Raw genomic sequence first — 21,821 nt, forward strand, 5'->3', positions numbered from 1 at the left:
TTGTTCAATACGGAAACCCAAAAGACAAGATTGTGTTCATAGGCACCCATCATTTTCATAAGTACATACTATGTTACCTCCGCACCAGCAGGTGTCGAAACCTCCAGAATAGCTAGCTAGCTACTGCTCCTTCAACGGCTCAGCTGGTACGGAACCGGAGGCAGCGTGCACTGTCAGTTCGGTTATCCAGAAAAATATTCTGCCGAAAGCTCGGAATAACGGAACCGGCAGACATGGCAGCGTTCTGGATATTATTTGGAATCATCTGCTGCCAGTGTATTACAGTGTCAGCGGATGACATTGTGGTGGCATGCGGAGGGTTCGTGAAATCCGACGTTGAAATCAACTACTCGCTGATCGAGGTGAGAGTGCAGAGACGGCCTACCGTAGTAGGCATAGACAGAATATTGTTGGGGGTCTTGGGTGGTGAAATGACAGTTGAGTTTGAATTAAATAACATTAGCCCTAAGGTGGCTAGTAAGATGATCTGTATGACTAGCCACAGTAATCTTACGAGCCATCAAATCTATCTTGCAGGTTTCCCGTGCACAACCATGTCGAATTTCAGAACTTGTTAGCATAGCATTGCACTAGCTAGTTATCCTTACAAAACGCATCAGAAACACCAATAGCTTGCAGCAATTTCAAAGTAGCTAAATGTGTTTCACTGATTTTAAGCCCTTTCTACATTTAAAACTCTTAGCGAATGGTAATTTACGCACTTGCTAGCTAAAGTTAGCCTAACTAGTTGCCAGTCCACTTAAACCCCGCAGTACTGACGAGGTATTGTTGCACCATACACACCCCATTCACAGTTATAATAGGATTAACGTTACTTTTTAGTCAAATCATCTCAGACTGGACAACCCTCACCCTAATGACTGCCGGCGCAAGTCATTCACGTTAGCTAGCTACAGTAGCTAATTTACTTGATTGCAAAAGCATATAGAACTGTTCAGCATGCATTGCATGAAATCATTATTTTGGTTCTGTTTGTGTTGCTAAATAAATATCGTCTTTCTTGTCTCTCACAGATTAAAGTGTACACAAAACAAGGGTCTTTGAAATATCAAACCGACTGTGCTCCCATCAATGGATACTTTATGATTCCCCTCTATGACAAGGTAACGTATTGATCAGAGTAGGCAGGTGGGCTCATTGTAAGGGCTGGAATGTAAATGGAACAGAGTCAAACGTGGTTTCCATACCATTGATGTGTTTGATACCGTTTCATTCATTCCATTCCAGCCATTACAATGAGCTCATCCTATAGCTTCTACAAGCCAGAATGTTGAATACAAAGATATTGAATCGTACTTTACCGGTTGTGAGCGCTGTTGGTCCTTTTGGCGGTATCAGATGTATAAGGTAACCACAGGAAAGTGTTGTTTACCCTACTTATTGCAGTGCTGGTTCTGTTGCTTGTATTTCCCATCTCCTGACACATTTCACATGATGCACAATATGTAAACAGTAGCTGAACGTTGTCGACCAAAGCGCGTTACCTCGCAATCAGCTAGACATGCTTGTGAAATTTGCCAGTTGATTGCGTGGGACAACGTTCAGTCTGTGCTTCGGGTAAACTCGGCCATTGTTGACATATTGTGCAGTGTCCCGTGCGAATTGAGTCAGCATTGAAAATACAAACTGACATACAGACCAGCGTACTGAAAGTTGGGTTAATAACACTACTCTGTGGATATTTTGTCTCAGATTACCTCCTATATAAGGACAAAATCAGTGGACAACAGGCAATGTACTTTCAAATGAAATGTATTCAACAGTTTGAGTTTCATGTTAAAGAGGAGAGAGGAGTCTTCCACTCTCGGATTCATAGAGGCAGTTCTGCTAATATTTGACTCTCTCTTATTCACAGGGAGACTTTATGTTGAAGATTGAGCCTCCTCATGGGTGGAGCTTTGGTAAGGAGAATTTCATGTGTATTTTTACCACTTGTGTATTGCCAGCAGTGCTGTAACATAACACTCTGTATGTCTGTGTTTTTGCAGAGCCCACCAGTGTGGACCTCTATGTGGACGGGGTTAATGATATCTGCACCAAGGAGCAGGACATCAACTTTGTCTTCACTGGCTTCTCTGTCTCTGGAACGGTGAGAGGAACTCTTCTTCTTCAATAAGCCTTGGCCTAGTCCTTGTGGTAATGGTGCTGGCTAAAATACATTTACGTTTTAGTCATTTATCAGACGCTCTTATCCAGAGCCACTTATTGGAACAATTAGGGTTAAGTATCTTGTTCAAGGGCACATCGACAGATTTTTCATCTAGTCGGCCCGGGGATTCGAACCAGCGACCTTTCGGTTACTGGCCCAACACGCTTAACCCCTAGACTACTTGCCACCCTCCCAAAGACTCAATACATAGCTATTTACTGACTAAACAGAATGGCACAGAGATCTACCACTTTTTAAAATGGCTGTTTAGTGTTAATACTTACCGGATATACAGTATGTGCATTTGAGAAATAATTGTTGACTTTTTTGTGACGTTAATGTGTTGTGTGTGTGTGTGTGTCCCTGTCCCAGGTGCTGAGTAAAGGCCAACTCCTGGGCCCAGCTGGGGTGGAGATCAGCCTGACCAGGGAGGGAACAGGAGAGAAGCTGCAGACTGTGCTCTCTCAGCCTGGAGGAAAGTAAGGGACTACAAACTCTTTTAACAGCATTACTTTTTAAACTACAAGGCAATATAACTTTATTTGTCCAATTATTACATCAGAAATGTGTCTCCTGATCAGCTCTTAACTACCCCTTACAACACAAACAAACCCACACACACTGGCTTTTCTTTTAGTGGTGGCAACTCAAGCCATTCATATCAATGCAAATGTTTATGTACACATCCGCTGTTGTTTTGTATCAGGACAATATAAGTGAGGGTGGTACAAGCACTAGGCTTCTAACACAGAATGTTTTGGGTCATTTCACAGGTACACCTTCTCCAAAGTACTTCCTGGAAATTATGACATCATTGCTTCTCATCCATCCTGGACTCTGGAGCAGGTGAGTTTCTTTCCGCATGGCTCATGATCTCAAGACATCTCAAAGTGTAGCTATAGGCGTTATTGGCACCATTTTAGTTGGATGCAATTGGAACTCAACAATCATATTGCGCAAGTAATATAAGCAAACAAAATAAGTGATTAGAGATAGCGTAAACTATGCAAAAGAATTAGAGCAAAAACCTCCAAATAATCCACAATCATTTTGCATTGTCTTTCCACAGAGCACTATGTCGGTGCGTGTGTCCAGTGCCAATGCGGCGGCTGCAGAACATCTAGTGGTGGGAGGGTATGATGTCTCTGGGGAGGTCCGGAGTGATGGGGAGCCCATGAAAGAAGTCACCTTCCTCCTCTACTCTGCCACAGTGAAGAAGGAGGTCAAATATATTTGTATTGAATTGAATGGCAAATCGAATGAGCAGTGGTGTCCAGCCCCCTGTATTTCTATACACATTGTGGTCCACTATAGTGATATTTTATCCTTAATGTTGGCTGTCTATGAAGCTGGGCATTTTACCTCATGATTGGTTGAATTATGATATAGTAACCCAGACGGATACATACCGTTTTTACCCAAAACGGGAATTTCAAGTTTCAAATATATTTATGCTTATCTTACATGTATTTCTTGTGTTTCCCAGGACATCAGGGGCTGTAACACATCCCCAGTGGAGGGAGCCGTGTCTGGAGATGACTCCTTGGTCTACCTGTGTAGCGCCCTGTCCCGCGAGGACGGCACTTTCTCCTTCCCCTCACTGGCCAGCGGAGAATACACTGTGGTAAGATGGCCGCCACAACACAACACACCCGAGTTGTTCACACTGCATTTAGCCCATGGCAAAATAGCCCTGGAATAAGAAAATGCTCTGTGAAAAGGCCTTCTGAAGACCACATATTCAGCACATATCCCTTCCAGCTAATGTGTGTTGCTGATATAGCACAGTTGGTGTTCTTATGTTGTTTTTAATGTGTAAAATGTCCTTGGGATCTGGAAGGCTCTATACAAAAATCTGGATGGCTCTATACAAATCTAATGTATTATGTACTTTTTCTGGTTTCTTGTCCTTCACTTTGTTTGACTATTTTGGACAAATTTGTCTGTGTTTCAGATTCCCTTCTACAGGGGAGAGAGGATCACGTTTGACGTGGCTCCTTCCAGAATGGACTTCAGGGTGGAGCACAACAGCTTGAAGCTGGAGGTAAGTTTACAGTGCTCCAGCTTCCTGGTTGGCTGTTAATTATGGGTTCAAATCATACAGCATTGTCCCTTGTCATGTGATAAACAGTGGTTATGGTACTGTACATGACCCTGGAGGTGTTGTGTAAATAATGATGTGTTTTGTGTTTCTCTCCGTAGCCCATCTTCCGTGTCATGGGTTTCTCTGTGACCGGCAGGGTTCTCAACAGCCTGGAGGGGGAGGGGGTACCTGACGCCACGGTAACCCTCAACAACCAGATCAAAGGTAACCATAATGACATCATCCACCACCCCATTTCCCTTCCATTATCTGTGTTCAAATTCGGAGGAGAAATATCAGAGCATTGTTTGATTAATGTGTAGACAGTATCAGGGCGATGCTATGTCCATTTGCGTTGGGATTGTTCTTCTGCTGAACCCTTTCTTTCTCCCACGCTCTCCTTCCCCTCTAACAGTTCTGACCAAAGAGGACGGCTCCTACCGCCTGGAGAATATGACCACCGGTACCTACACCCTCCGCACGCACAAGGACCTCATGTTTTTTGTGCCAATCACGGTGAAGATAGCTCCCAACACACCTCAACTTCCTGACATTATCACTGCTGGGTGAGTTTAGACTTTTGACCTTAGAAGGACTGTGAAAAAGCATCACCAATGTGTCCTATTGTTGCCTCCATAGGCAATTCATACATCTATAATCATACCATACATCTGTCATAACAGCTACGTAGTTGTTCTGTTGAGGCATTATAAATGCTTATGTCATGTTCATTCCCCTCTCCAGGTTCAGCGTGTGTGGTCAGATCGCCATCACCCATCTGCCAGAGGGCATGAAGCAGCAGGGGCGTTACAAGGTGACCCTTACTCCTCTTGGACAGGACAACACCGCCACCCGCACAACCGACTCAGACCAGCAGGGGGCCTTTTGCTTCCAGGCCAAACCTGGAGACTACAGTGTTACCGTATGTTACAGAAATACAGCTTGTTCTGACTATGAAATGAATTGTCTGTATTTTGGTAGTATTGAGCGAAGTTGCTCTTAGGCACTTATCTAGGATCAGCTTACCTGCTCTGAATCATGTCCCTATAAGTGTGAAGAAAGCATACTAAAGTGGCAATTTCATCCTACTTCCAGTCCTATTTATGTGAGATCAGCTCTTATGGATGTTCCCGTCAAAATACAACCAAACAGGATTTTTCCATTTACCATGGCTGTACATAGGCTAATGTTTCACCCTGTCTTCCATCCTTCCCTGTAGGTGTCTCTTCCTGAGGTGGAGGTGAAGGCTGGCCTGGCCCTGCAGCCTGCTGCTCTGGAGGTCTCCCTGGTGGACAGGCCCCTCTCCGACCTCCTCTTCACCCAGTTCATGGCCTCGGTCTCGGGCAAGGTCTACTGTCTGGGTAAGCCTGCCCTGGAGCTCTCTCCCATTAGGCCTGTTTAGATGTCAAGTAGGAATAATTCAAGGTTAACAATTACCCCTTGGGGAGAAATAACTCTTATTCAACAGGGGAAAGTAGGGGGCACTTTCTGTTGAATGAAACAGTCATGGTTAAAAGTGCTTTTCTATTAGACAGACTGAGTGTGTTTTGATGCCTAACTGGGTCCTTGACAAACACTGAAAACACAGTCAACCTGAATACTCTATTAGTCCTAACATCCTCGTTAGACAGCCAATCATCGACGGTCTCATTTTCACGTCTTCACCACTTTGAATAACCTTTGACCTCTTGACTCCCAGCGAACTGTGATGACCTGTCGGTAACCCTGCAGCCGGTGAGTCGTCAGGGGGAGAGGAGGAGCGTGCTCCTCTCAGGGAGCAGTGACACCCTGGAGATCTCCTTCGACAACGTCCTGCCTGGCAAATACAAAGGTACAGACCTCCTGGGTCATGTTCATTGGGGCAAAAGGTTTTTAAAAAATGTTGCTACAGAAAACAAAAATGTCTTATTGGACAATATATTTTTAGTACCTCCTTGTTTCGCTCAGTTTTCTTCCGTTATGTGCCTACTGAAAAGTAGGTTATAGTATGGTCAATGTTGTAAGTGAAGAAATCCATACACTAAAGCCATGCTGTACTCCAATCTCTCAGGCTAGGTTATGTATTGTCCTTATGTCAATATTGTAGCAATGTCTGACTTACTGCTCTCCTCCTCCCAGTGAGTATCTCCCATGAGGAGTGGTGCTGGAAGCTCAAGTCAGTGGAGTTGGAGGTGCTGGACTCAGACGTGCTGGGAGTTGAGTTCAGACAGATAGGATACATCCTCCGCTGCTCCCTGTCCCACGCCATCACCCTGGTCAGTAGTAACACAGGGGAGGGCTGTGTGTGTGGCTTTAGGTTTGTTCATATGTGTTGTTGTGTGCATGTGTACTGTAATGTGTTCCTGTGTGTATTTATGTTTGTGCTTGTAATACATACACTACACGGCCGAAAGTATGTGGACACCCCTTCAAAGTAGTGGATTCGGCTATTTCAGCCACACCCGTTGCTGACAGGTGTATAAAATTGAGCACACAGCCATGCAATCTTCATAGACAAACATTGGCAGTAGAATGGCCTTACTGAAGAGTTCAGTGAATTTCAACGTGGCACCGTCATAGGATGCCACCTTTCCAACAAGTCAGTTTGTCAAATTTCTGCCCTGCTAGAGCTGCCCCGGTAAGTGCTGTTATTGTAAAGTGGAAACGTCTAGGAGCAACAACGGCTCAGCCGCGAAGTGGTAGGCCACACAAGCTCACAGAACGGGACCGCTGAGTACTGACACGCATAGCGCGTAAAAATCGTCTGTCTGCGGTTGCAACACTCACTACGCTACCTGCCCCAATGCATAGTGCCAACTGTAAAGTTTGGTGGAGGAGGAATAATGGTCTGGGGCTGATTTTCATGGATCGGGCTAGGCCTCTTAGTTCTAGTGAACGGAAATGTTAACGCTTCAGTATACAAAGACATTCTAGACGAGGTCCATACAGAAATGGTTTGTCAAGATCGGTGCGGAAGAACTTGACTGGCCTGCACAGAGCCCTGACCTCAACCTTATCGAACACCTTTGGGATTAATTGGAACGCCGACTGCGAGCCAGGCCTAATAGCCCAACATCAGTGCCCAACCTCACTAATGCTCGTGGCTGAATGGAAGCAAGTCCTCGCAGCAATGTTCCAACAGCTAGTGGAAAGCCTTCCCAGAAGAGTGGAGGCTGTTATAGCAGCAAAGGGGGACCAACTCCATATTAATGCCCATGATTTTGGAATGAGATGTTCAAACTTTTGGCCATGTAGTGTATATGCTCTAATAAGAAGAGTATGAGTGAATTGCTGAGCGTTATGGTTCATAAATAGCTCATAAGTTATTTAACATACTCGTGGTTGCTGGTGTGAAGTCTAAATGAGTGTGTATGTATCTTGGCAGGAGTTCTTCCAGGATGGCAGCAAGCCTGAGAACGTTGGCGTCTATAACCTCTCCAAGGGGGTCAACCGCTTCTGTCTCTCCAAGCCTGGTAGGAGAAACTCCTCCTCTCCTCTCCTCTCCTCTCCTCTCCTCTCCTCTCCTCTCCTCTCCTCTCCTCTCCTCTCCTCTCCTCTTTTTCTTTACTTCTCTTCTCTTCAATATCCTTACTGAAAGATCTCTCTTTGAAAAAGCAAATGTATCTCAGTGAGACTAACCTAGGTTAATATAGGTTACCGTTAGGTAAATGAGTAAAATATATATGCTTATTAACCATCTAACCTTGTCTTTGCCAGGTGTGTACAAAGTGACTCCTCGATCTTGCCACCAATTCGAGCAGGACTATTATACCTACGACACGTAAGTATGTTCTATTGGATCCATTTCTATGTTTTCCTTTATATAGCCACACCAAAGTGAATGACTCTACTTGTCTAAATGTCTCCTTCAGGTCAGCCCCCACTATACTGACCCTGACTGCAGTGAGACATCACATGACTGGCCTAATCACCACCGATAAGATCCTGGATGTCACTGTGACCATCAAGTAAGACCACACCACCTGTTAAGACCTGCTGTCATTCCCCTATCACTCTACCATCACTCTACCTTCACTCTACCTTCACTCTACCATGTCCAAACAACCTGGCACAATGTGGACTGATGGCATTGTCGTTGTTTGTAAGATGAATATTTGAAATTCTGTGTAAGATTTTCTGAGCAGTACTGTATTCAGAATATATGTTGAACTCAAAGGAGTGAATCTGTGTGCATAATTTGATTCAACCACCTCCTATTTACATAGAACAGTACAGTGTACATCATTCATAAAAAGGTTGGAGTTTTGCATGCATATCCAGAATTAGGGTTTAAACATGAATTACTTGATTGTTTTCTGAATATGACGACTCAAAAAACCTGATTATCACTGTGTTCCTCCTGTAGGTCGTTCATAGTCTGGTCCAGCTCTGGTCCTGCTGTATAAACCTAAACAATGTTTGTGTCCTGCATCAGATCTTCGATAGAGTCTGAGCCAGCTCTGGTCCTAGGCCCTCTGAGGAGCCAGGAGGAGCAGAGACAGGAGCAGCAGCTGCAGGAGATGGAGCTGCGGCGCCAGGAGAGGGAGAGACGTGCCCAAGAGGCTGAGCATGGTGGAGACAGTCAGCCCCCCGTCCAGGAGAGAGCTGACGAGCTCACCGGACCCTTCCACTACGAGTTTTCTTACTGGGCCAGGGCTGGGGAGAGGATCACTGTGATTCCCTCCTCCAAGGAACTGCTCTTTTATCCGCCGGAGGTCGAGGCTACTATCACTGGAGGTCAGAGTTCACTTCCTTGTGATCCTCTTCTTTTGTGTATGTTATTGTCTTTGTGTGTGTCTTGTCTGTCTGCATATCACTGTGGCTGTGGTGTAAAACCTGTTTTTGTCTGTCTGCCTGTGTTTATATGTGGGGTAACTCTATTCTCTGGTCCACCCAGCACCCGTCCACAGAGATCTGTCCAGGCCGTGTGGTGGACATCACCGGCCATGCAGCTCGTGTCTGTCTGTAGCGGTTATCTATAGAACTCTTATTCTGTCCCCTCCTCACAGAGTCTTGTCCAGGGCGGGTGGTGGACATCGCAGGGCGTGCTGGTCTGTTCCTGGAGGGCCAGGTGACTCCAGAGCTGCAGGGGGTAGAGATCTCCATCACAGAGAGAGGAGCCCAGGCACCCCTCATCACCGTCGCCACCAACGAGAACGGGGCTTACAGGTATACCTGACTATCCCCTAACCGTAACCTCAGTCACTGCTGTGTTAGTCGTGAGGCTAGCATGGCCTAGTACCTTGCCCTAGTCATCAGGTAAAACATCTTGCAAGCTGGGGTTGCTAGTTTAAATCATGCTCTTGTTGTTTTTTAACAATACATTTGACCACTTTGCATTTAATCTAGCCAAATGAAATATACACCATGTAACATATTTGTTGCTTTAGATTCGCTTCAGGCAGGTGTTTGGTAAATGCTCCTTGATTGTGACATTGTAGGAAACAAACGGTAATACAAGTCAATCTGAATAACTTTCTATTGGTTGTTTCTCCCTCCCCAGTGTTGGTCCCCTGCACAGTGACCGTCAGTATGACATCAGTGCCAGTAAGGAGGGCTTCATCCTCAGCCCTGTAGAGGGACACCAGGGAGACTTCAAGGCCTTTGCCCTGGCTGGAGTCACCTTCAAGGTACAGAACACACACACATGCTACTAGCTAGCTCAGGGGAAAACAATCCTTTTATTAGCATTTGGCTTAGAGCTAGCTTGTTGTTTAATTAGTAACATTATCCCTCCTCGGTAGGGTGAGGGTTGTTTTAATAAATATTTGATGAGTCTGCTCTCAGAATGTATTGCCATTCAACAGTGTTCTTTGGAATTTGTCTTGGTGTCGAACTACAACTTAAATGTAGTTTTGGCTGCAGCAGGGTTTGATATGTATAGTCTTATGCAGTGTGTTTATGTTCATTCTCATATCTCATATCTTTCTCTGTGTGTCGTAGATCAAGTCAGAGGATGGTCAGGCTCTGTCTGGAGTCCTGCTGTCTCTCAGTGGAGGATCGTTCCGATCCAACCTGCTCACCCAGGACACTGGTGTCCTCACCTTCAACAACCTGGTAAGGACCTCAACGTTCTTTACTGAACTCAACACCTACTTCATATCTGTATTCTCCTCCTCCTGAATGATTGATTAGCAAACACACCGGGCTACTAGTTGGAAGTCTATATGCTGTGTGATGTGAACTGGTGCTGTGTGGATTGGTGCATCTACACTGCAGGTGCCATTTATTGATCACATCTCTTCTATTCTTCCTTCTCTCCATCCCTCCCCTCAGAGCCCAGGTCAGTACTACTTCAAGCCCATGATGAAGGAGTTCAGGTTTGAGCCAGCCTCTCAGATGATCACCGTAGACGAGGGACAGAGCCTCAGCATCGACATCACCGGATTCAAAACAGCATACAGGTATTGGAGACGGGCCTATCAAATCAATCTTTATCTATATAGCACATTTCATGCAAAGTGAGTGAAATCCAATGAGCGTTAAACTAAATGAAAAAATTTACTAAACAAGGTAGAATGAAGTTCAATTCCCCCCCCAACCATCTTTAGCCACTTATTTTTATTGTAACAAATCTTATTCAGGCATGTTCTTGCTTACTTACTTGGCAAGGAAGGTACAGTCCCATCCCCGAAATGACGGTGTGTGTAATTATTTTCCTGTGTCCTATCAATCCCCAAAATGGCTGCCTGTCTGACCAGTTTCCTGATTTACTGCGTCCTATCTAGCTGCTACGGGGCTGTTCAGTCCCTGAGTGGGGATGCTGAGAGGGACGTGTCAGTGGAGGCAGTGGGACAGGCAGAGTGTAGTATCTACAGTGAGGACACAGTCACTGACGAGGAGGGACGCTTCAGGCTCAGGGGCCTGCTGGTGAGTCGGGCCTTTTTGAGGCTTCATAAGGGCTACATAAAGCCATTATAAAGCCTGTATACAAGCACATAAAGTAGTTATGAAGCCTACATAGACAACAGATACAACACATTTGTAAGAGATACTTTGTGCGGAATGGGTCATAGCATGCTCACGTTGCGTTTGATACCCCAAACACTGCTGTGGCAATTGCTAATAGCTCTGCGATTATTTTTGTGTTGCTAACTTTGAGATTCTCTCACAGCCGGGCTGTAGATACCTGATCCAGCTGAGAGCAGAGGGCAATGATCACATTGAAAGAGCCCTGCCTCAGCACCGCTCCATAGAGGTTGGGAGCACCGACATCGTGGGAGTCAACATCATCGCCTTCAGGCAGATCAACCAGTTTGACCTGAGTGGGAACATCATCACCTCACCAGAACACCTGCCCACTCTCTCTGTAAGATCCCCTCGTTAAAATACCCATAAAATCACCTCATAACTACCTATTTACTTTTAAGTATCTCAGTCATAAAACATTTTCAATGTTATTTCTATGTTAATTCATCATATTTGTTTGCAAATGTGTCATAAGGAACTAATTCATAGATAAAGCCTAAATATAGCTGTTAGATATCCCATGTAATGTTGTGATGGTATGATGCCACTTTGAGCAACACCTTTATGTGCTCATACATAAGAGTTAGATAGAGGAAGAATGTCAATGCTAAAATGGATTATATCCATCTAGAGTCCTCTATCTATTTCTATGGCTCCATATAATCTTATTTTTCCTCCTGTCCCCTGCAGGTGAAGCTTTATAAGAGTGACAACCTGGACAACCCCATCAACAGTGTTTCTCTGGGGCAGTCCCTCTTCTTCCACTTCCCGCCTCTGGACAGGGACGGAGAGGTATGGACCTGCTACAGAAATGTACTATCATTCAGTATGTAATGTGGTATAAGGCTGGCTAGAAATGAGTGTGTAGCAGATAGCCAAGGAAGCATCACTACTGCCTTCCTGAGAGCTGAAGTACTGTTGTACCCAACCCAGAAATGGCTCTTCTAGGTCAATAATAATAATAATAATATTATTATTATTATTATTTAAATTAAATCACAATTTATTTAAATGATATTTAACAAATTCACAATACACTTTACAGAAAGAAAAAAATCTAAATGATAATAATTTACAAATTTAAAGCAAGAGACAACGGAGAAATCAAGAACAAAATTAATCAGTTTATTTTGGGATTGCCACCTTTTTTTTTTTTTTACAATGTAAAACATATACAAATAAATTTTCTCAAGTTAACCTCTACAGGATCGGTTTCCCGTATACGGGACGGTTGAGCTAACGTGCAGTAATGTGATTAGCATGACTGTTGTAAGTAACAGCAAACTTTCCAGGACATAGACACGTCTTATATGGGCAGAAAGCTTAAATTCTTGTTAATCTAACTGCACTGTCCAATTTACAGTAGCTATTACAGTGAAAAAATACCATGCTATTGTTTGAGGAGAGTGCACAACAACAAAAAACTTATCACGGCAACTGGTTTGATACATTCACCTCTGAAGGTAAATAATGTACTTACATTCAGTAATCTTGCTCTGATTTGTCATCCTAAGGGTCCCAGAGATAAAATGTAGCATAGTTTTGTTTGATAAAATCAATTTTTATATTCAAATGTAGGAACTGGGTTCTACAGTTTGAACCCCTGCTGTCTCTGGCTCCACATCCACTCCTCCTGGCCATCTAGATGTGTGAACGTCTATAAGCTTGATCCATCATGTATGACATTCCTGGGAGTGTGTAAACTTACATTTTGTATTACCATATAATTTTTGTATGTTCTCTATAGTTATGTACTTGAAAATGTATCAATTGACCAATTCGGCACATTTGGGCAGACTTGATACAAAATAGTCCAGTATTGCAATACTTCACTGGATCAATCTGAAACTTTGCACATACACTGCTGCCATCTAGTGGCAAAAATCTAAATTGCGCCTAAACTGCAATATTATAATGTGGCATTTCTCTTGCATTTCGAAGATGATGGAACAAAAAAATATATAGAAAACGCGTTTTTTTGTTTGTATAATCTTTTACAAGATCTAATGTGTTATATTCTCCTACATTAATTTCACATTTCCACAAACTTCAAAGTGTTTCCTTTCAAATGGTATCAAGAATATGCATATCCTTGCTTCAGGTCCTGAGCTACAGGCAGTTAGATTTAGGTATGTCATTTTAGGCAAAAATTGGGGGGGGGGGGGGGAAAGGGTCCGATTCTTTAAGAGGTTAAATTGTAGTTTTTTCAAGATATAACATTCAATTGGAAAGGTCTTCTCTCTATGAAAATTCATAATATATTTTTTTCTTAGAGTAATACCAGCTCAGATTTCATCCTGTGTAGAGGTTGAACTCCATCTATGCTGTAGATAAATGTATCTATAGAGAAATAAAAAGGAATGTTCATCAGAGTTTTTTTTGCATAGAAAAGTCTTGGGCGGCCTCCTAAGTGTATTTTTGGGCCACATATGTCAAAAAAATTAAAAGTAAGTTATTTTCGGGATGGAAAAACATTTTCAGTGTGAACTTAAATTACTAACACCAGATATTAACTATGTAGAAAAAGATAATGGACCTAAACTCAGCAAAAAAAGAAACTGCCTCTCACTGTCAACTGTGTTTATTTTCAGCAAACTTAACATGTGTAAATATTTGTATGAACATAAGATTCAACAACTGAGACATAAACTGAACAAGTTCCACAGACATGTGACTAACAGAAATGGAATAATGTGTCCCTGAACAAAGGGGGAGGGGGGTCAAAATAAAAAATAACAGCCAGTATCTGGTGTGACCACCAGCTGCATTAAGTACTGCAGTGCATCTCCTCCTCATGGACTGCACCAGATTTGCCAGTTCTTGCTGGGAGATATTACCCCACTCTTACACCAAGGCACCTGCAAGTTCCCAGACATTTCTGGGGGGAATGGCCCTAGCCCTCACCCTCCGATCCAACAGGTCCCAGACGTGCTCAATGGGATTGAGATCAGGGCTCTTCGCTGGCCATGGCAGAACACTGACATTCCTATCTTGCAGGAAATCACGCACAGAACGAGCAGTATGGCTGGTGGCATTTTCATTTTCATGTCAGGATGAGCCTGTAACGCACAGCGTTGAGATTGCCTGCAATGACAACAAGCTCAGTCCGATGATGCTGGGACACACCTCCAAATTGATCCCGCTCCGGAGTACAGGCCTCTGTGTAACGCTCATTCCTTCGAACGATAATCACGAATCCAACCATCACCCCTGGTGAGACAAAACCGCGACTCGTCAGTGAAGAGCACTTTTTGCCAGTCCTGTCTGGTCCAGCGACGGTGGGTTTGTGCCCATAGGCGACGTTGTTGCCGGGGATGTCTGGTGAGGACCTGGCTTATAACAGGCCTACAAGCCCTCAGTCCAGCCTCTCTCAGCCAATTGCGGACAGTCTAAGCACTGATGGAGGGATTGTGCGTTCCTGGTGTAACTCGGGCAGTTGTTGTTGCCATCCTGTACCTGTCTCGCAGGTGTTGTTACACGTGGTCTGCCACTGCGAGGATGATCAGCTGTCCGTCCTGTCTCCCTGTAGCGCTGTCTTAGGCGTCTCACAGTATGGACATTGCAATATATTGCCCTGGCCACATCTGCAGTCCTCATACCTCCTTGCAGCATGCCTAAGGCACGTTCACGCAGATGAGCAGGGACCCTGGGCATCTTTCTTTTGGTGTTTTTCAGAGTCAGTAGAAAGGCCTCTTTAGTGTCCTAAGTTTTCATAACTGTGACCTTAATTGCCTACCGTCTGTAAGCTGTTAGTGTCTTAACGACCGTTCCACAGGTGCATGTTCATTAATTGTTTATGGTTCATTGAACAAGCATGGGAAACAGTGTTTAAACCTTTTACAATGAAGATCTGTGAAGTTATTTGATAGACAGGATCCTGATAAAGGGACGTTTCTTTTTTTTGCTGAGTTTATATATATATTTTTAGAATATAATCTTTGAGAACTAACAATCACCAAAATAAAAGCTAGACAGTTGGTGAGAATCAGGAATGTCCACCAGAGCTGTTGCCAGAGAATTTAATGATAATTTCTCTACCATAAGCCGCCTCCAACGTCATTTTAGAGAATTTGTCAGTACATTCAACTGCCCTCACAACCACAGACCACGTGTAACCACGCCAGCCCAGGACTGACACATCCGGCTTCTTCACCCATGGGATAATCTGAGACCAGCCACCCGGACAGCTGATGAAATTTAGGAGTATTTCTGTCTGTAATAAAGCCCTTTTGTGGGGAAAAACTCATTCTGATTGGCTGGGCCTAGCTTCCCAGTGTGTGGGCCTGGCTCAGTATAGTTTAAAGTATGTGTGTGCGTGCATGTGTTTGAGAGGGAAGGAAGAAGTTGCGTGCACATTACGTTACAGTAGACAATGGTGTTATGGTATTAATAAACCACTTTCTCACAAATCCCTTGGAATTTCACGTCACACCCGAAGTCATTCCATGCGTGTAGATTAATATGTTGTACACCTTCATACATCATAGCACAGTCTTCCTCTCCAACTTCTCAATCTGGTTTTGACCACCACCAGTACGCTATGGTCAGTGCTGTGCCGTCAACCCATTTCCAGGTCCCTTCCGTCTCTCTGTCAGTCAGACCAATCCAGATCCATCGGTCAAATGTAGTGAGAAATACCTGTTCCTCTTGGCTGTTTATGATCACCAGGTCTGCTTTTCTCGCCAGACAGTCATGTCTGCTCTCATTCCAGGATTTCTGTTCAGTAGTAACAGCTGCAGTAAAACTTCAGCCATCCTTCGGGACAGGCTTTCGCACAAAGCAAATTACGAAAGTAGTCTCTCTCCCCCTGTAGGTTGGCTGTATAAATGTGGTAGTGGACAGATGCCGACGATCCCAGCCAGTAGGAGAAAGAACAGCAGGCCCAGACACACTGTAGCAACAACAAAGGGTCTCCTCCCTGAGCTCTCAGAATCGGAGTGTTCAGGTTGTATTGTGCTCCCTGGGGTAGCATCCTCAGTCTTGGTTCTCAAGTCAGGACACGTGTCTGGAGTTTCATAGTAGGGCTGTTTCTAGACCTCTTCATAGGCGTCGGCTCCATTACCAAACAGGTCCTCTGAGTGTTCAGCTTGTGGTGTGTTCCTTTGGGTCACTGCATCCTCAGTCTCGTTTCTCAAGTTAGGAGCCATGTCTGGAGTTTCATAGTAGGGCTCTTCATAGACATCGTCATAGTTGTCGGCGCCATTATCTTCATTGGTAAAAACAGTGGCCCGAGACATCTCCATGGTCTACCACTGTCCAGTCTGAGACTTGCTATTTTAACTGTCATACCAGGAAGATATATGGAGGGAAAATGGAAAACAAAGGCTAGCTGTTGACATAATTTAAATGTCATTTCTGTCAGCCCCAAGCAATTTCAGGGAGTTTCCCGCTCCTTCCTTTTCACCTTTCTGCAGATGTGTACCCTCTGTTTACTCCCAAATATACACTACATGACCAAAGGTATGTGGTCACCTGCTCGTCGAACAACTCATTCTAAAATCATGGGCATTAATATGTAGTTGGTCCCCCCTTTGCTGCTATAACTGCCTCCACTCTTCTGGGAAGGCTTTCCACTAGATGTTGGAACGTTGCTGCGGGGACTTGCTTCCATTCAGCCACAAGCATTTGTGAGGTCGGCCACTGATGTTGGGCGATTAGGCCTGGCTCGCAGTCGGCGTTCCAATTCATTCCAAAGGTGTTTGATGGGTTGAGGTCAGGGCTCTGTGCAGGCCAGTCAAGTTTTTCCACACCAATCTCAACAAACCATTTATGTATGCACAGGGGCATTGTGATGCTGAAACAGGAAAGGACCTTCCCCAAACTGTTGCCACAAAGTTGGAAGCACAAAGTAAGGGGCCTAGCCCGAACCATGAAAAACAGCCCCAGACCATTATTCCTCCTCCACCAAACTTTACAGTTGGCACTATTCATTGGGGCAGGTAGCGTTCTCCTGGCATCCACCAAACCCAGATTAGTCCGTTGGACTGCCAGATGGTGAAGCGTGATTCATCACTCCAGAGAACGCGTTTCCACTGCTCCAGAGTCCAATAGCGGCGAGCTTTACACCACTCCAGCCGACGGTTGGCATTGCGCATGGTGATCTTAGGCTTGTGTGCGGCTGCTCGGCCATGGAAACCCATTTCATGAAGCTCCCGACAAACAGTTATTGTGCTGACGTTGCTTCCAGAGGCAGTTTGGAACTCGGTAGTGAGTGTTGCAACGGACTACAGACAATTTTTACCCGCTGTGCACTTCAGCACTCAGCGGTCCCGTTCTGTGCAGAAATGTGACTAACTGACTTGTTGGAAAGGTGGCATTCTGTGACGGTGCCACGTTGAAAGTCACTAAGCTCTTCAGTAAGGCCATTCTGCTGCCAATGTTTGTCTATGGAGATTGCATGGCGGTGTGTTTGATTTTATACACCTGTCAGCAACGGCGTGGCTGAAATAGCCGAATCCACTCATTTGAAGGGGCGTCCACATACCTTTTGTATATATAGTGTACATCAACATGTTCAGGGCTCAGGTCCAGGGCTACAAACATGGGTCATTATAATATTCATAACATTGATTTGACTCTACAAACTTGCTCTAAGTGGACATTGAGGGTGGGTGGGCTTGACCAGTAGGATGAGATGTAACAGGAACGGCTGGGGCTCTCTTACTCTCTTAATGAACCTGATTAGTCGAGATGTCAAATACAAATAAAACAATTTTTCCAAACCGTCGTGGTGCAGCCGCTCCCCCCTCCCCCATAGAAATGAAACTAATGGGTCATACAATAGTGATGGAATGATACATTTTGTTGAACCGTCTCTCCAAGTGTATTGACCAACTGTTACCGATCTAGTTCTCCCCCCTTCTAACCCCCACGTGAACATTGGTTGAGAAATGTCTGAGGAAAAGTTGCAAACAAAGCAGAGCAGATTTTAAATGACACAAACATATTCAATTTAGGAAAAAAATGTATTTAGTTTCCTTATTTATCATTGATATCGTTGCTTTTTGTCTTGCAATGCTTTTTGATTCGTTTTTGTTTACAATGTTGACATTTTTGCTTACAATATGTATTTTTCTCCTCAACTTTTTGGGAGAAAAAAAAAATACATTTTACGACATAGGAAAAATAACTCACAATTGAATTTTAATCAAATGTAATGCCATAGATATGTAACCTGAAAACTTGCTGTTATTGGCAGAGAGGTTTGAAACTCTCTTTGTTATTGGTCCATTAACTTAAACTTCACCCATGCAAAACCTGCTGATTAGAATGTCCTGTGTAAATTGTATTTTTCACCATCAACTATCAGGAAATTACACTGCTCACATTTGTCACACTTTTACAGTGTTTGTTTCATCAGCTGTTGTAAAATATGATACAAAACACAGGAAAAACAGAATTTTGACTGCACTGATAATAGAAAGTAGTATAGGTTCATCCAGTGATTCTGGGTCAGTGGTATTAACAGAGCTTTGCAGAGTAAGTTGTCATCACCATAATTCTACTGTTTTTGTGTCATCTCCCCCAATACAGAGCTATGTGTTGATGCTGTACTCCACACTGTCTCGCTCCCAGTACGACTTCTCTCTGCCACAAGTCTCCTTCACCTCTACAGGCTACCACAAGCACATCACTTTGACCTTCAACCCCAATGTAAGTACACAGTACCTACTCTGCCAGGGCTGAATGCTCCGGATAGTTGTCCGCAGCCACAGATCTAAGATCAGCTTATCCTGTCCACATTCTGACCTTATCCATTATGTGGGAAAGCACAAAAACTATTTTAGATCAGCTTCTACAGGCAACTTCATCCTACTTCGGAAATAACTGTCATGTAATATATTTACAATATTCTCATTACAGTGATAAAAAAAAAAAAATGCCTTGTGTGTGTGTCTTCTGAATATTGAATGAGAACCACATTTGATGTTCTTCATCACAGCGTAAAGTGCCTGACCAGGACGTAGCCCAGGGTTCGTACATAGCTCTACCCCTCACTCTACTGCTCCTGCTGGCAGCCTACAACCATGAGAAGGTACACTGCCTCAACTCCTATTGCATAGCCATGTATCATTATTCCAATGTACTGTAATTGAGTGGTCTGGTAAATGTTCAAGCAGACGACCTATTGCCTCTGTATTATGGGATAAGTGCTCAAGTATACAGACTTTGTATTGAAAAACAACAACATTCTATTGGTCTCTGGGATCTTCTTGGCATTTTAGTACACAGAAGACAATCGAAAGTGGCATCTCATCCTTCAATGCCCTATCTCTCCTCAGGTGATCCCCCTGCTGCTGCAGCTGGTGAGCCGTCTCCAGGGGGTGCGTAGCCTGAGCCAGGCCAGTGGGGACAACACTGCCCTGGACGAGGCCAAACGCCAGGCCAAGAGACAGAAGACCCGACGCACATGATCCACAGACCTAACTTCTAGCATGTAAACTACCCCAACAGGAACCACAGACATACTGTGTCTGAAATGGCACCCAGTTCCATATATAGTGCACTACTTTTGACCAGAACCCTATGAGACTTGGTCAAAAGTAGTGCACTATGTTGGGGATGGTGCCATTTCTGGGGCAGCCATACTGTGCAATAGCATACTTTACCATACTATACCCATAGCAACCCTGCTTCAGCCAACCAGGCTCTATCTATGGACTGATGTCACTAGCATGGGTTCTATGGAAGGTTCTATGGACGACTGGCTGTGTAGTTCTGTTCTGTGGGACTCCTTCGTTTTGTAGAACACTCTCATCAGAAATATTAAGAAGAATCCATTTTGTCGATATGTATATGAGCCATTGTTGCTTTTTTAAAACATTTGTAATTAATGAATTGTCGATTGAGATCAAAAAAACTATCGAGGTCTTATGGGAGATGGTTACGTCTGTGGGTTTCATGGGGATTTTGGGGTTCAGGGTCACACTTTGTGATAACGATGCATCATGAAAGCTTTATAACTCATTATGAAAGTGACAAACTGTTCATGACAATTTATTTACTATGACGTGCAGTGGCACTAATTTTAAACACTGCCAATTAAGCCAACTGTTCAAATCCCTGCATGTGTCATAAGGAGGGCCAGGAGTTTTTTCCTGACCACATGACCTGACCAGAAAAACATGTGTTGGTCTATAAATGGTTCCTGGTCAGATTACATGGTCAGAAAAAACTCCTGACCCTAGTATGGAATGGTTTGTCATAATGGTCATTAATTTTTATGTCATATTTATAATGGGTTCTACAGGCTTTGGTAGTTTGAAGTAAGATGGATTTTATGTGTTGGTCTGTCAGTTTGCTCAGGGAGAGTGGGTGGGTTGAGGGTGGGGGGGGGTCTAAGGGTTTGAAAGGGTTAGGGTTAATAATTACAGTAACAAGATAAGAAATTAAGATTTTGGTAGGGAGCTGTAGGGGTATAACTTGTCAGTGATAATTATTAATTTATTAACATTTATTTGTCTGATGTGAATGATGAACAGTTTGTTTGGTAGCTAATTTCTTTTACGGTGTGTTTGTTTTTGAGAAAATAAGCGGTCAGATTTCAAAGTATGCAAGCTATCTGAAGGCAAAGGGAACCAGTGTAAATGTATCAGACAAGCATCTACTACTTACGAGGAGATCGTTTCTCAACAAATTCCGGGACGAATCCTAACTTTCACTTTAAATGTCAAATCTTTATATGTTTTCCCATTGACATCAATGACTAAGTGAACATTCACCCTAAATGTAAATTAGGATTTGCGGTACAATGTTTGTCTTGACCTCACGTTGCGTTAACCTAATATAAAATGTGATAATCTTAAATAATAACTGAAGAAAATGTAATTGGTTCATCCAAGTTTCTACTCATAATATTAATGCATTGTGAAATGTTGAATGTGAAATGGAACCAACTGAACCAATCTCTTTTTGTATGTGGGATGCTGTTCTTCTGAGTTAGTTATGGCCAATTTGAAAGAAAAAGATGAACATGCCAATGGCTATTTACGGAGTTGAAAGATATTCCAATTAGGTTATGGTTGCCGGGGTGAATCGGGTCGTGTTGAAGAGTCTGATCTGTGTGAAATTAATGATGAATAAAGTCTGACGTGGAAAAATGCACTCCTGTTTGATTCAGTTGGTAGAGCTGTGTGCAACTCTCCTGGGTTCGATTCCCCCTGGCCCATGCCAAACATTTATGTAGCTTTGGATAAGATTGCTAACGGTTAGTGTTGGGCCAGTAACCAAAAGGTCGCTGGTTTGAATACCCGAGCCGACAAGGTGAAAAATCTGTCGATGTGCCCTTGAGCAAGGTACTTAACCTTAATTTGCTCCAGGGGTGGCATACTAATAGGGCTGACCCTGTAAAACAACACATTTCACTGCACCTACCAAATTGTTGTATTCACAGTGTACAAAACATTAGGAACAGCTTCCTAATATTGAGTTGCACCCCCTTTTGCTCACAGAACAACCTCAATTCGTCGGAGCATGGATTCTACAAGGTGTTGAAAGCGTTCCCGAGTGGCGCAGTGGTCTAAGGCACTGCATCGCAGTACTAGCTGTGCCACTAGAGATCCTGGTTCGAATCCAGGCTCTGTCGTAGCCGGCCGCGACCGGGAGACCCATGGGGCGGCG

The 21,821-nt window shown here is 43.8% G+C and overlaps 1 protein-coding gene across 1 annotated transcript; it reads left to right on the forward strand.

Moving 5' to 3' along the window:
- Positions 1 to 154: 154 nt before the first annotated feature.
- On the forward strand, positions 155 to 21,303 carry LOC311122116 (BOS complex subunit NOMO1-like). Its single transcript, XM_084196522.1, has 29 exons — positions 155 to 362; positions 1,035 to 1,124; positions 1,877 to 1,922; positions 2,010 to 2,110; positions 2,543 to 2,649; positions 2,944 to 3,016; positions 3,240 to 3,392; positions 3,657 to 3,794; positions 4,125 to 4,214; positions 4,373 to 4,478; positions 4,669 to 4,819; positions 4,998 to 5,175; positions 5,473 to 5,614; positions 5,953 to 6,084; positions 6,372 to 6,508; positions 7,618 to 7,705; positions 7,950 to 8,013; positions 8,105 to 8,200; positions 8,668 to 8,969; positions 9,242 to 9,401; positions 9,736 to 9,862; positions 10,176 to 10,289; positions 10,509 to 10,636; positions 10,961 to 11,102; positions 11,347 to 11,541; positions 11,892 to 11,993; positions 18,735 to 18,854; positions 19,144 to 19,236; positions 19,484 to 21,303. The coding sequence occupies exons 1-29, from the start codon at positions 234 to 236 to the stop codon at positions 19,613 to 19,615; spliced, it is 3,636 nt and encodes a 1,211-aa protein (XP_084052648.1). The 5' UTR covers positions 155 to 233; the 3' UTR covers positions 19,616 to 21,303.
- Positions 21,304 to 21,821: the final 518 nt, after the last annotated feature.

This window comes from Coregonus lavaretus, assembly GCF_964263955.1.
Source record: "Coregonus lavaretus genome assembly, contig: HAP1_SCAFFOLD_863, whole genome shotgun sequence".
Classification (NCBI taxonomy): Eukaryota; Metazoa; Chordata; class Actinopteri; order Salmoniformes; family Salmonidae; genus Coregonus; species Coregonus lavaretus.

Coding starts and splice junctions, on each gene's coding strand:
- LOC311122116 (XM_084196522.1), top strand. CDS start 234: ATGGCAGCGTTCTGGATATTATTTGGAATCATCTGCTGCCAGTGTATT. Junction 4,479..4,668: donor CCTCAACAACCAGATCAAAG/GTAACCATAATG, acceptor CCCCTCTAACAG/TTCTGACCAAAGAGGACGGC. Junction 8,970..9,241: donor CGAGGCTACTATCACTGGAG/GTCAGAGTTCAC, acceptor CCCTCCTCACAG/AGTCTTGTCCAGGGCGGGTG.